This window comes from Panthera pardus, unplaced genomic scaffold (assembly GCF_024362965.1).
Source record: "Panthera pardus isolate Hobbes unplaced genomic scaffold, ASM2436296v1 HiC_scaffold_18, whole genome shotgun sequence".
NCBI lineage: Eukaryota > Metazoa > Chordata > Mammalia > Carnivora > Felidae > Panthera > Panthera pardus.
The window spans coordinates 28,705,452-28,719,615 of record NW_026526743.1 but is presented as its reverse complement, the minus strand read 5'-3'; the positions used below and the strand labels follow the sequence as shown (position 1 = coordinate 28,719,615).

Here is a 14,164-nt window from a genome sequence, read left to right as displayed (position 1 = left end):
ACCGAGGTCAGAAAGACGGCGTTAAATACAAACTATGTGACCTTAGGCACCTTAGCTTCAGCCTCAACAACAGAGAAAGAGGAGTGATCCCCATCTGCAGGGATTTTGTGGGAGACTCAGTGTGCTTCCCAGAGAGCTCGGCACATGGGCGCCCGATAAACGGTGACCATGGCTTGAACAGAAAATGGGAGGAGCGCGAAAGTAAAAGAAGACAAAGCCGAAAGTAAAACCTCTCAGCCCTAAAATGAGAATTCTAGGATTCTTTTTACAAAAATCACCTGTGTGTCAAAATATCACAACGATATTATTCCTTAGTTTAGTAATGCTGTCTATGCATTTCGAGACTGTCAGCCTGTGTCCCCAAGACACTTCTCGAAGGCTTTTCGCACACACTCTTCTACTACTCAGCACAGACGACCCACCACGAACTATGCCAGCGCAAAGGAGAAAAGGGCCACAGGGAGAAGAAAGGTATTTCAGCTACCATCTCGATCGGCCATGCTGTCAAAGAAGAGCCAGGCAGAGTCGTCCTTCCCGTACTTCACAAAAGCAACATAGTGGCTTGTTTCTATGCAGAGAACAGCAAACAGTTCCATCTTCTGGCAGGGGATGCAGCCGTGCCTCCAGTCCCAGTCGGGTAAATCTTTGGGAAGTGACACTGGGTTATATTTATGGTTCAGTCTCTTGGGATGAAGGTGGACCTGAAACGGAACAGGAAGGGAATGTCGCTCACGGGCCGGACTCAGTCCGGCGACGGGGCTCCACTCACCCTAACTGAATCCACCCCTGCAAACAGCAACCGAGTACTTGTAAAAAGTCCACCAAGTAAACAGAAGACACATAAACAATCCCACTGGATTATGAATTCAAGTTAATAAGGACTCTGAAAACTTTCCAAAAACCTGACATGTTTCCAACTTCCAATAATCTCCGATTTCAGAAGAGAACATCCATTGAGTGAAGTCACACTTACTTGGGTGTTGCAGGTTTTACAAAACTGCTTGATGTTTCCGGCTGAGATGTCGGGATCATCATAACACTCTCTACACTCGTACATGGCGAGCCCCCCGCAGATCCGGCACTGCCTGGGGGCTAAAGCGGTAGGGGCGAGAGAGGGGTCAGGGGGCCTTTAAACACGTATTCTCCCATTAAAAGGGTTAAAAGGAAAAGTTTAAGCTTTATTAAGGACTTAGATTCAAACAGGTCTGTCCTTCCCGGTCCCCATAAATGTTACTGTATTTCCTTGGACACAGGATATCTTTAAAGACATTTTCTCTGATCAAGTGACCATTTTTTATTTAAAAAAAAATTTGTTTTATTACATTTATTTATTTTTGATAGAGACAGAGCACAAGTCGGGGAGGGACAGAGAGAGAAGGAGACACAGAATCTGAAGCTGGCTCCAGGTTCTGAGCCATCAGCATAGAGCCTGACGCGGGGCTCGAACTCACAAACCGTGAGATCATGACCTGAGCTGAAGTCAGATGCTCAACCAACTGAGCCATCCAGGCGCCCCTCAAGTGAGTGCAGGGGCACCTAGATGGCTCAGTCAGTTAAGTGTCCAACTCTTGGTTTCAGCTCAGGTCATGATCTCACGCTTCGTGGGATTAAGCCCCATGTCGGGCTCTGTGCTGACAGTGTGGAGCCTGCTTGGGGTTCTTTCTCTCCTCTCTCTCTACCCCTCCCCTGCTCACACTCTCTCAAAATAAATAAATAAATGTTTTAAAAAATTAAAAATAGTATATTCTAGGGTGTTTTCACATGATTAAAAAATGCCTACTGATGAAAATTCAAAGATACAGCAAAGTACAAAAAGAAAACTACAAGCATCTACAATCTCAGTTAGCAAGAGGCAACCACTGTCCACACTACTGTGAGTTTTCTCCGATGACTGACTTATACCTCCATATTTACATAAACCGTGTGTGAGCGTGCGTGTGCGTGTCTCCTCTTATAGGAAGTATCAACATACTTACCTTTTCACTTAGCTTTACATCATAACCACCTTCTTACATTCTGGTCTTCACAAACATGAATTATAATGGCAGTACTCCATTGTACAGAGTCACGAAAATTCATTTAACTACTCTCCTCTCCTATTGTTTCTGATTTCTTAATCGTGTGACAATAAATACATTTGCATAGAGAATATTTACTTCCGTCTCTGATTATTTTCTCAGAATATCTAGGACCGAAAGTACTAGCTTAATATTTCCAGGCTCTTAAGATACTGAATTGCCTTTCAGAAGAACTGCGTCCTGTAAGACTCTTACTCATAATTAGTGAGACTGGCCTATTTCTGAAAAACAAACAAAACTGGGGTCCCTGGGTGGTTCAGTCGGTTAAGCGTCCGACTTTGGCCCAGGTCTTCATCTCGCAGTCTGTGGGTTCCAGCCCCACATCAGGCTCTGTGCGGACAGCTCAGAGCCTGGAACCTGCTTCGGATTCTGTATCTCCCTCTCTCTCTCTGCCCCTCCCTCACTTGCTCATGCATGCGCGCGTGCTTTCTCTCTCTCAAAAATAAACGTTAAAAAATTTTTTTGAAAAACAAACAAAAAATCTTATACTTACTGTCTTCAAGTAAATCAGTTATATTTAATTCCAGGGAAGGAAAAATTTTTTTAAACAGTTTAAAGTCTTTTCCAAATCGAGGCATCTGAATAATGAGACATGATGGTGCCTAAAAACAAGATATATATATTTTTAGAATCAAAGTGCTGAAAAAAAATGTTCCCTATGAAACTGAAGCAGCCATGGCTGGCACCCCAGGGTGTGGTGCCGCCATGACATCGATGGCCTGCGAACGGGATCCGAGCCTGAAAGTGGAGCGTCAGGGCAGGGCACCAATGAGCTGCATATTTTCAGGATCCCTTCCACGGACACCCAGAGGTCAGGCAGTTCCACAACCCTGGATCACTAAGAGTAAGATGACAATCTAACATTCTACTGTGGGTTTATATTTAAAATCAACGTTCTAGAAAACTTGTTTTGAGGGGCGCCTGGGTGTCTCAGCATCCGACTGCGGCTCAGGTCATGATCTCCCGGTTCGTGAGTTTGAGCCCCGCGTCGGGCTCTATGCTGACATCTCAGGGCCTGGAGCCTGCTTCGGATTCTATGTCTCCCTCTCTCTCTGCCCCTCCCTCACTCAGGCTCTGTCTCTCTGTCTCAAAAATAAATAAACCTAGAAAGAAAGAAAGAAAGAGAGAGAGAGAGAGAGAGAGAGAGAGAGAAAGAAAGAAAGAAAGAAAGAAAGAAAGAAAGAAAGAAAGAAAGAAAGAAAGAAAGAAAGAAAACTTGTTTTGACAAGTACAATAAAGAACATGTTGTCACCGAAGGACACCATTCCTTGTATTTCAACAGATAACTGTAACTGTTCAAAGCTTTACCAGAACATTCTTTCAGAAACAAATACAATAAAAGTGAACCACAAGCATGTACTACTAAGATCATGAAGATATTCAGTAAACAGCAGAAGAAAAATAATTTCTATCACTTGTTCATTAACAGACCAATATAAGTGAATTTGTCTCTTGTTGAAGGAAAAGTAAACATTCTTTTTTGATATACTTGGCTGATATGTTTACGTTAAATATTAAGCTGGGTAAAACTAATGAGAATTTTTAAAAAATCGTAAGTCTTCCCTTTGCTTTAAATACTACTTAAAAGTTTTCAAGTTACAAATTAGTTTTATATTTTCTTTGGCACCACAAATCCAAAAAGTTCAATCTTAATTCTAAGACGTTTTCTACAAGGACACAACTGAAACTCTGAACTTTTTTTTTTTTAATTTGTGTTTTGCTAACCGTTTGTGTGTTCTCAATGGGGCAAGATTAACAGTTATCGAATCTAGTAGTAGTCTTAAAAATACCAAGGACTGTCACATAAAATACAATCATCACTAACCTCTGCAAACTTCAGGTTACTGTTGATAAAAGACCATTCTAACAATTGCTGAATTGTAGGCACTCCAACTTTCTCATTTTTTTCCATGAAAATTTGATAGAAGTAACAATCTTGCACTTTTTGACCTGCTGATCTAAAAACACACAGGAAAAAACCATTTATTTACAAAATGCTTAAATGAGAATGTGAAGCTGTCCCAGCAGCATTTGAGGACAGAGAACGTATGAGGTTGCAGGTGTAATCCTGGGTAGGCGGAACACCAGGTGAAAGACAGTAATTTAGATTAAGTGTACTTTGCATAAAACCTTAAAAGTGAGTTCTTATTTCAGTTTTCATATTCAAAAGTTCCCGTAGTGATCAGCAGAAAAATAAGGGAATACCATCTGCAGTCAAAGAAGCACTGTATGAACACTAATAACCAGAAGGTAACTTGGTTTCAATGTATCTGTCCACATCTAAAAATCATTTTTAATCGACAATCCATTAAACTATTGACTGAGTGTTTAAAAGTTAAACTGCATTTAATGCTTGAAACAGGAAAACAAACTCTTATATATCTGAATGGGGCAGACCCTTGAAGTCCTTCTAGACCAAACTTTTCATTTCTGAAATGAAGGCCTGGAGATCTAGGGAAAAATAATCATTGCTTCCCGGCAACTTAAAGCAGCACTACGTGTGGCAACCAGGTGCCCTACCAACCACTTATCATTCCTTCCACGAAAGCATGCTGTCTCTTTAGATGGTCGCTCATTTATTCAACAAAGGCCAAGTAAGCTCCTTCCATGCGCCAGTCACAGTGTTACCATTATATTAAACATTTTGCTTTTACATATTTTACTAGAGAATGCCATTAGCCTTTAAAATGAACTCTACCAAAAGGATTAATTATCTTTAAGTGTATGATTCATCTTTTCAGCAGAATTTCTGGGTACAGAATTAGCCTACTTATAGCTAGATTTCAAGTTTTCATAGAAAATTACTAACATGGTTTTCATAATGAAACAGCTATTCAGAGACAAACCTTCAGAAACCCTCAGTTTTCCAAAGCAACTTACACCTGAAATAAACAAAACTTATTTGTTAACAAATCCAGGAGATTCATGAGAACCCACCACAAATAAACACAAATGATAATCAAAAAACCTGAAGGTTATGCTGTTATCGGTATTTTAATTGGTTGTTGATGACTGTAGGAGACCAGCATTTTTCTGTGAAAGCCAAAAGCATAAAAAAATTTTACAGGGAACAGGAAAAAAAATAAGACAGGAAACTAAGAAAGCATAAAGCAGCAGAGGTCAGTGGTCGTGAGAATTCGAAATAGTAACGGTGACAAGGAAGGAGAATCGTGGTTGATGGGAACCCACGTTGAGAGAAGAGAGCCAGAAGTGACTCTGTAAGACCAACAGCTTTGTGATATTGAAGCAGAAGGATTAGGAGCCTGGGTGGAGGCTGGGGAAGGGAAAAAAAAAAAAACCCAGCAAGCACTCAAGTCTCATTACTGTAGTTTTAGAAGGCTAAAACCCTAGAGTAATTAGCTGGTCATTAAGACACACAAATACAAGAATGACAAGAAAGCTGGTGCTATTGTACAACACTGCAAATTTAGATTGCTTGTTTTCCACTAAGAAAATCTAGAAGCAGAAGGGTACAAAGGTTACAATAGCCTTAGAATAAAACAGACATCGACGGAGAAGATAAAAACATTTGTGGAATTGTAGGATATCGGTCTGTCTACCTTCACAACACAGACCTTAATGGGTAGCCACTAAAATTCTTTACAGGTTCTGGGTTATCTTGCACTGTGGAATAGAATATATCTGTGTAATAAGAATACCCAGACCATGTTCTATAATGAGAAGTACTCGGTAACACAACCTGACAATTGTCCTGTATCTTCCCTTCTTGTTGCCGATTTGATTCCATTACTTTTCTTGGCACACTTCACCTCCGTGCCCTATCCTCTCATTGGTGGCTATGATTTTAGTTTCACCTTCTCTTTAACACCCCACACAGAATGAGTCACCATTACCCCTACTATCATTACCATTGTTTTTTGAGTATGAAGGCTTAGTTTACCCACATTTACGACCTTGGCTCGTCCTTGTTTCTTGCATACTACTCCTTTATTCTAAATTCAGCTTGGACTTACTACAGTACATCCTGTGATAAGTCACTGAGTTAGACAATTCAGTCCTGGTTCTTCTAGCTCAGGAATTCTGTGCATCTTTCTTCTTAGAACTTAAGTCTGCCCCCAATTCTGGGAAACCTTCAGTTAGTAACTATCAAACTACTTCTTCTTCCCCATTCTCTCTCACGTCTCCTTCTAGAACTGCACTAAGAATCTGTCTTCCATTTCTTTTATCCTCTCTCGTTTGCCAACTTCTTTTCCCTTTGGGCTACATTACAGGTACTTTCTTCAGATTGATCTTCCAAATGAGCAATTCTTTCTTCAGCTGTACATACTGCATTCAGTGACGTACCCACCTCCCGGCCATAAAGGTATATATGTGGAGATAGACATTTTTAAAGCTCTATTTCTGGGAATTCTATTTTTGTTTATTTGATTATGTTGGTTATCAAATCCGCATTTATCCCCCTGGGTAGCTAAGTCCTTTGCCACTTCAGTCCTCTAAGACTACCATGCAGCCTCTCAGACTGTTCCACTATTTCAGATTTTACAGTACTCCTCCCCTTATTTGTTACATCAGCTGACTCCCCACCAGAAAGGGGTACACAGGTGAAGAATGACACTTGGAAAAGAAGGGCTAACATTTAAAGCATCTTTTTATATCTTCTTATGATCTTTAAACCAGTGATTCTCCACATGAAGAGGCTGCTGAAGGGGAAGGGGAACAGTGACCCCTTCAAGGGGTGTCAGAACTTTCCAGAGCCCTCTTCAAACTGCACAAGACCTTCAAGCACTGAGATGCACTCCTACATGTGTCTGGCCCTCCTTACCCCCTGAGAATCATAGCTGTCTTCATCCTAGGTTATTACCAGAGTCTATTACATACCTAGGGTGTGTTAGGCTACAAAAAAAAAAAAACAAAAAAACTGTTTTGATCATCTGAAATTTATTTCTTCAAGAAGAAAAAGTGACTTTTTTCTCCCAAATTGCCTGTTAGATTTCCTATATCATGTATCAAACACAGCTTTCTTTCCTCATTTGTGTTTGAAAGCTGACTTATACTGAAATTCTATTTTTGAGCTTTCTATTCAGGTCTGTTGATCCACATTTCTACTTTTATATAGTATCACACTGTTTAATGTCTATTGCTTTGCCTTAGTGCTTTTAATAGAACTCTTTTTTAAAAAACCTTCAAACTTCAATGTTTTCACCCATTTCATCCTGTAAAGAACTCTAAAGTCACTTCACTGAGTTCAAAAAAAAAAGTTAAGATCTTGCTTATGTGCAAGTGATTCTACAAAAATTAACATCTTTAAGTAATTTAATATTTTTACCTGGAATACAATCTTTTTTCCCTAATTAATCAAATCACTTTTTAGCTCTGTGATGGGTTTTAAAAAACCCATCTCAATAAAATTGATTTCTCGGCATTTTGTACTTTTATGAAGTATGAAAGTGTCCCTTTTTCATATTTGCTAGAAGACATATTGAAGTGCTATTGATTTCGCCATGATTACTCTCTACATGGTCAAATTACAAGGTCTTTTGTCAATTCTAGCAGTTTCTGAACAATTCTCTAGGATTTTCTAGGTGTTCATATAGCTATTACCACCTTTGAATAGATTAACAAATATGTATTATTGACGTTTATGTATCATGTCTTATTTCATTAGTTAGAACTTCCAAAACAATATCAAACTGTAACTGTGGTATTGTCCTCCTTCCCTTCCTTCTCATCCATCAATTCAACACTAGCATCAAACAACATCACTTAGGACCCAAAGATAAGTAAGAGTATTTGTCTGTGATTAGCTCTTAGGGAAGTAAATAGTAAATCAGCAAGACTTTTTTTTTTTTTTTTGAAATGTTTATTCATTTTTGAGAGGGAGAGCATGAGCAGGGGAAGGGCAGAGAGAGGGGCAGGACAGAGGATCAAACGGGCTCTAGGCTTCGGTGAGCCCAACATGGGTCTCAAACTCACTAACAGTGAGATCATGACCTGAGCTGAAGTCGGACACTCAACCGACTGAGCAACCCAGGCGCCCCAATGAGCAAGATTTTCAACAGAGAAACCCAAGCTACACTGTAAAAGGGTCCAGCACATAGACTGTGAACATTAAACCATCCACAAAGTTCATCCATTTAGAATATCTCACTAAGAACCTGGGTGCATCAGATTCAAGACTGTCATTCAAGACAGAGGAGAAAAAAGGTAAGTTACAAAACAGGGAACAAGAGAGCTACTATGAGGCTAAATTAATTCTCTGAGTGACGGATAGTCAAAACCATATTCTCGTGGTATCTCATTGGGTTAGAATAAGATTCTCTCTTGTCTACGGACGTACCACCCTGAACGCGCCCGATCTCGTCTTATCTCGGAAGCTAAGCAGGGTCGGGGCTGGTTAGTACTTGGATGGGAGAATAAGATTCTCTTAGAATCTTTAATTTCCCTTAGAATCTTTAATTTCCCTTAGAACCTTTCATTGATTAAATTATAAGATACATTCAGATTTATAAGACAATGATTTGCAATGATATTTATTACTAGGGTTAAAATTAAAAGCACAAATTTACGCTGGATTCATTCTTCCAGTTAAGTATGATACTATGGCGAGGACAATGATCAAATTAATTAAATAGTTAAATTAATTTGCATTGTAGGAACCTAGCATATTAAGATTCCTAAACAAATACAATATTATGTAATCACTAAAGAAATCATTTCTATGGAAGGACAGCAGAGAAAATGAAGACTGTCTATTTTTTCCAATGCTTCCGTAATAATTTAAAAGTTACCTTATTTTTAACAATGGTTCTACCCTTAAAATATGATGAAACAGGATATTCAAGAACTCTTCAGGATCTAGAAGAAAATAAAAACTCAAGTCACAGACAAAATTTTTAAATTATTCTTTTATAATGTTATATTCTTATTCTGACTTCATTTTCATAATCAATTTGTTTTAACTAAAAGCACAGTTCTCAAGTTTTCCTGCCTATGAAAAATATAAAGGGTATTTAAATAATTATGATAAAGTACGACAGTCTAATTTTGTTATAACTTTACTGCATATGAAAAGGTATAATAATTCATGTATAATGAGATCACCTTAATTTCTCCTGAGGGGGTAAGTAGAATAAAACTGGAAATGTAACTTTGTTTTTTTCCTGTGAGTTAACGAATTATCAAGTCTCTTAACATGACAGCTGGTGACAGTGTGCTGCTTACATGTTCACAGTCAGGAGCTGAATTTCTGAGCAAATCCATTAGCTCAGAATAGATTAAAATATGGTCTCTGACCATAAGCTTCATTCCAGTTTGCCATTTTTTGACTCCCTTTATAACAAGAAAAGCTACCTGGAAAACTGGGGACAGACCCAATGCAACCCTTCAGCACAGAAAGGGAAACAATGCCAATATCACACTGAAAGGAAAGAAAAAACCTATTTCTTCCCTTAAGGTCCTGCAACTAGACAGCTTCCCACGTATCACTCACTTTTAGAAGAGGTAAAGCATTTTACAAAAAGGGGACAAAACTGCACAGCCCAGAGAAACTAATATTACACTGTACGTTAACTAACTGGAATTTAGGTAAAAACTTTTTAAAAAACGCACATCACATGGAAAGGAATTTCTAGTTTAAAAATAAAACCCCCAAAGTTACAGAGACACACATTTCCACCAATAATTTAGCATATGCTTTCAAGTTATTTTGAATGCATATCCTATAAATTAAGAGTCACCTTTTTCTTCCGAGGTAAATCCTGATGCAGCCTCAACTTTTTCAAGTATTTTCCTCAGTTTCATAATCTTTGTTGCACACACATATCCGTATCTACGTGGATAACAAACAATTAGTACTGGCATATACATTAAATTAGTATAGCACTTTTGATAATCACATTCTTCTATAATCCCAACATGTCATACATAAATTAATAGGCTAGACAATTATTTTGAAAATCACAATTACAGGCTACTTCTTGACGCTTGCAAGTTAAAAATCTAGCATCAGAATTATCCCAGACACTAACTACTACGCCTTAAAAACAGCTGTCATATACTAATACAGAAAAAGCATTTTTAAAGTACAATGATTGGTCTTTTATTGATTATTTTTTTTAATTTTTTTAATGTTTATTTATTTGAGAGAGAGAGAGTGAGCGAGCATGAGTGGGGGAGGGGTGGAGAGAGAGGGTGACACAGAATCCGAAGCAGGCTCCAGTCGCTGAGCTGTCAGCACAGAGCCCTATGCGGGGCTTGAACCCATGAATTGTGAGATCATGACCTGAGCTGAAGTCAGACTGAGCCATCCAGGCGCTGCCCCCTGCCCAAGACTGGTCTTTTAATACTATTTGCTTAAGAAAGCAAAGCATTTACTTTAAAAAAACAACTTAAAGAGAGAGTCCTTTCAATACTAAAGGCCAAAAAAGCCACCAAAGGGAATGGCAAAGGGCACTGATAAGAAACTATTGAAGGTGTGCCATCAACCCGGTCATCACGTGCATGAGTGCATGACGTTTTCTCTCATCTTTGTCTGAATACAGGACACATTTAATACATTCAGGTTAATCCCTGACAAAATTCTATGCTAAAAACGCCTTCAGAAGAAACCTCAGAGGCCACCACATGTTTAACGAGAAAAATGGGGACTAGCTAATCTTATATCCATTTTGTATATTCATTCTTCACTCACTCATTAACCCTTTGCAACCAACATATACTGGGCACCCACCACTTACACAGTAATCTAACCTGTCAGCCTCTGGGAATACGAAAAGAGTAAGGTGGAAAAAAAGGATCTCTGCCTTTGAGAAGCTTGAAATAGAGAAAGCAGGGGTTTCAGTTCCAAATAAAACCAGTCAGCTATAATACAGGTACGAACACTGCAGACACAGGGAATCTCGATCACAACAAGGTCCTTGCTGTGGACAGGGCGACAGAGTCTGGTTAATCATGATTCTCAACTGGATGGACAACAGTATCCAAGTAATGTCTATTGATGGACTTAGGGTGTCTGGGACGGAAGGAAGGAAGTGGTAACATGACTCAGAGTTTTGGATTTGATCTGTCTTGTTCCATTATCAATTACTTGGGGGAAGAAACGGAGGGTATATTTAAAAATTTGCATAAGATAAAATAACTGATGTAAAAATCAAGCCTCATAATTATCTTAAAGGGTAAAAAAAAAAAACAAAAAACAGTTATTTTCACCATTACAGAATGTAAAGAAAACAAAAGACAGAAGTAGAGAAATTTATTCCCTTATAATTTACTTTCTTCGCCATGTTACATAGTAGGCCATTCTGAATGCTCTTTATAGTTCAGTATTTTGCATGTTTTCATCAAAATCTTGTATCAAACAATTCTTTAAGTTTTATTTATTTGAGAGAGATAGCAAGTGAGCATGAGAGAGGGAGAGGGAAGAGAATCATAGGCAGGCTCCATGCTGCCAGCTCAGAGACCAATGTGGGGCTCAAACCCACGAACCGTGAGATCATGACCTGAGCCAAACTCAAGGGTCAGACACTTAAGTGACTGAGCCACCCATGCACCCCTCAAACTCTTTTAAATTTTAATTGTTAAATAAAAATGTGCCACAAGACTTAAAAATTCATCTTAATATGGACTTTAAATTCCATAGGTGGCTCTCTATATTCCTGAGTGAACAGATGTCTTTTATAATGTATGGCCCTAACTTCATAGTTTAAATTTTATAATGTGGCATTATCATGTATCCCTGCTACCACCACTTATGAAAAGTCTTTACTTAATGTCTTATTACTTGTGCTTGTATCACTACAAATTGCTTTCAGTGACCAAAGACATATTTATAATTCACAAACTAGGAAATGACCAAAAACATCATTTTTTTAAGCGATGTACAGGGAGGCCTAAATGGATTCCTTTAACCAAGAAATGTGTTAATAAAATACACCTCATCTGTTTCCAACACAAGAGTATTCAACACTAGCTATTCTATAAATTAAAATTTTCTATGGGGCATCTGGCCGTCACTTGAGCGTCTGACTGCTGATTTTGGCTCAGGTCAGGATCAGGGTCATGGAACCAAGCCCCATGTCAGGCTCCACGCCGATTCTCTCTCTCCCTCTCTGCCCCTCTCCCCTGCTCAAGCCCTGCCTCTCTCTCTCTCTCTAAAATAAAATAAAAAATTAAATAAAAATTTCCCTTGCTCCTTTTTTTCCCAGATAAAATTAAGTTTAAGAAGCCAGACATGCGAATTAGACCAGAGGGTGTACTGTTAGGCACACGGCTGGAATAAGCTAGAGCAGAAGACAAGTACTTCTTATCAGCTTTTCGAACCTACTGCAATTACTAAATTGTACTATACTGTACCAAAATGCTTTCATCATTTAATGGCAAACACTATGTGCTACACCGTGACCAGATGGGAGAAATTAAATAAGACAGTAAAGGTTAAAAAACTGTAAATGCTTTATCGAGAGAACGAATTTCCACCCATCCCCTAATAAATGAAAGCAGGTGTGAATTACTTATTGTACCAAACAACAGAGCACTGGACACCATCGAAAGGCAAAACAATTCTGGGTCTTCTGCTTACATTCTCAGAGGATTCACGATTTCCGTCCTCAGTAGCTCTTGCGTTTCACTATAATATTCTACATCATTCTTTTCTTTAGGTCTAAGTAGCACAGTGTCCAGGACAGAACTAAAAGCAAACAAGCTGTAAAATAAAAGGAATAGTTTTCCTTATTCTGTACACGTTACGTTTGGGGACACAGATACTAAAAAGAATGTAACGAGAGAAAAAACAACCAAGTCTGGAGAACAAGGAACCTTACAAATTCGTGCTTTTCGTTAACACAGGTACCAAAGACACCTGCTAAGGTTCCTGTGGTTCAATCAACAGGGGCTAGAGATCCTTCCATGTTAAAAACACCAATCTTGAGAAAGCACAATATAGACTGACCGTGTTAAAGGATAAAAATAGGCCTCAAGAATATTAAGAGAACTTCTTTGCAAAAGCTGAAAAGGGGGCCTACAAATCTGAGTCAAAGTCGACACCCAACAGAGGAGGAAGTCGGGAACTACTTCTCAAGGCACGCACACATACAATGACAACCTACACTAGATATCACACTACTCTCTCCCTGCAGCCCTTTGCAGAAATATAAATTTCTTTGAATGCCAAAATCACTTGTGAGCGACTAACAGCAGTGACTTGCTGGGACCAAAGAAAACGGAAATTTGGCTGATTTGTATCACGAAATCTAAAAAGGACTGCATCAATTCCGTAAGGCTTGTTTTGTCCACACACTGAAGAGACGGACAGTATCCTGCCCAATAGCCCACCGTGTTGATTCTTCTTCCCACTTTTAAAATGTTAACACCCCAATTAACTTCCTAATTCTTACAATGTGGCTGTATAGACCTGGCCACTTATGCTCAACTAAACTGGCAACGTACGTGGTTCGATCTCAGCGTAAAAATTCTTGTCGCGTTAAGTCGTTGGACTTTGGAATCAACTACGTATACGAGGGCATCTGTGCTTCTACTGAAAGTAATTCTTTAACATAAAGCTGCCTTACGATTGCCTCCACCTAGCGAAGGAAGCAAACACTTCCTCCTTACGCAAACACATAAGCAGCCAATGACTTATCAAGTCATGTTGTTTGATACGTGACAAAGATACTGTACTTACTGTCTTCAGTTACACGGTTTCACAGACACCCTCAGAATATCTGTCCCACCTATAACACTATCGTTCTTACTGATCATTCGCCACATTACTTTTATATTAATTTGTTAATACAAGCACCCTGAGACGATGTTCAGTAGTTTCCAAGGGTATACAGTGAAATGTAAACCTCCCTTTTTCCCTGTTCCCCAGCCACCCAGTTTCTTTACTCAGAGGCAGTTAGCGGCTCCTCTCACGCACACGCACGTGCACACGTGTCTCCGTGCTAATTTTAAACTTACCAGAATAAGGTTGAGTCTAAGTAACACGAATTGTAATGACCCTGGATACCCTTCTTCTTTCCAATCATTATCTCTAAACCTTCTTTTTCCATTTTGGGTGGGGTATTTTCTTCCACTACTTCACTCAAGTAGCCTCCGAATGCTGCCAACATAAAAATGAAAATGAAAAG

At 39.0% G+C, this 14,164-nt stretch overlaps 1 protein-coding gene across 6 annotated transcripts in view; it reads right to left on the bottom strand.

Moving 5' to 3' along the window:
- The window catches only part of CYLD (CYLD lysine 63 deubiquitinase), a 69,054-nt gene that overhangs the window by 6,041 nt on the left and 48,849 nt on the right, over positions 1–14,164 (bottom strand). For all 6 annotated transcript variants that reach the window (XM_053906093.1, XM_053906092.1, XM_019455964.2 and 3 more), the window contains 8 exons: positions 13,995–14,136; positions 12,616–12,738; positions 9,776–9,867; positions 8,828–8,894; positions 3,904–4,036; positions 2,572–2,680; positions 974–1,092; positions 485–701 (listed from right to left, as the gene is read on the bottom strand). In XM_053906093.1, the coding sequence (XP_053762068.1) occupies positions 485–701; positions 974–1,092; positions 2,572–2,680; positions 3,904–4,036; positions 8,828–8,894; positions 9,776–9,867; positions 12,616–12,738; positions 13,995–14,136 (1,002 nt within the window). The remainder of the gene's footprint in view (positions 1–484; positions 702–973; positions 1,093–2,571; positions 2,681–3,903; positions 4,037–8,827; positions 8,895–9,775; positions 9,868–12,615; positions 12,739–13,994; positions 14,137–14,164) is intronic.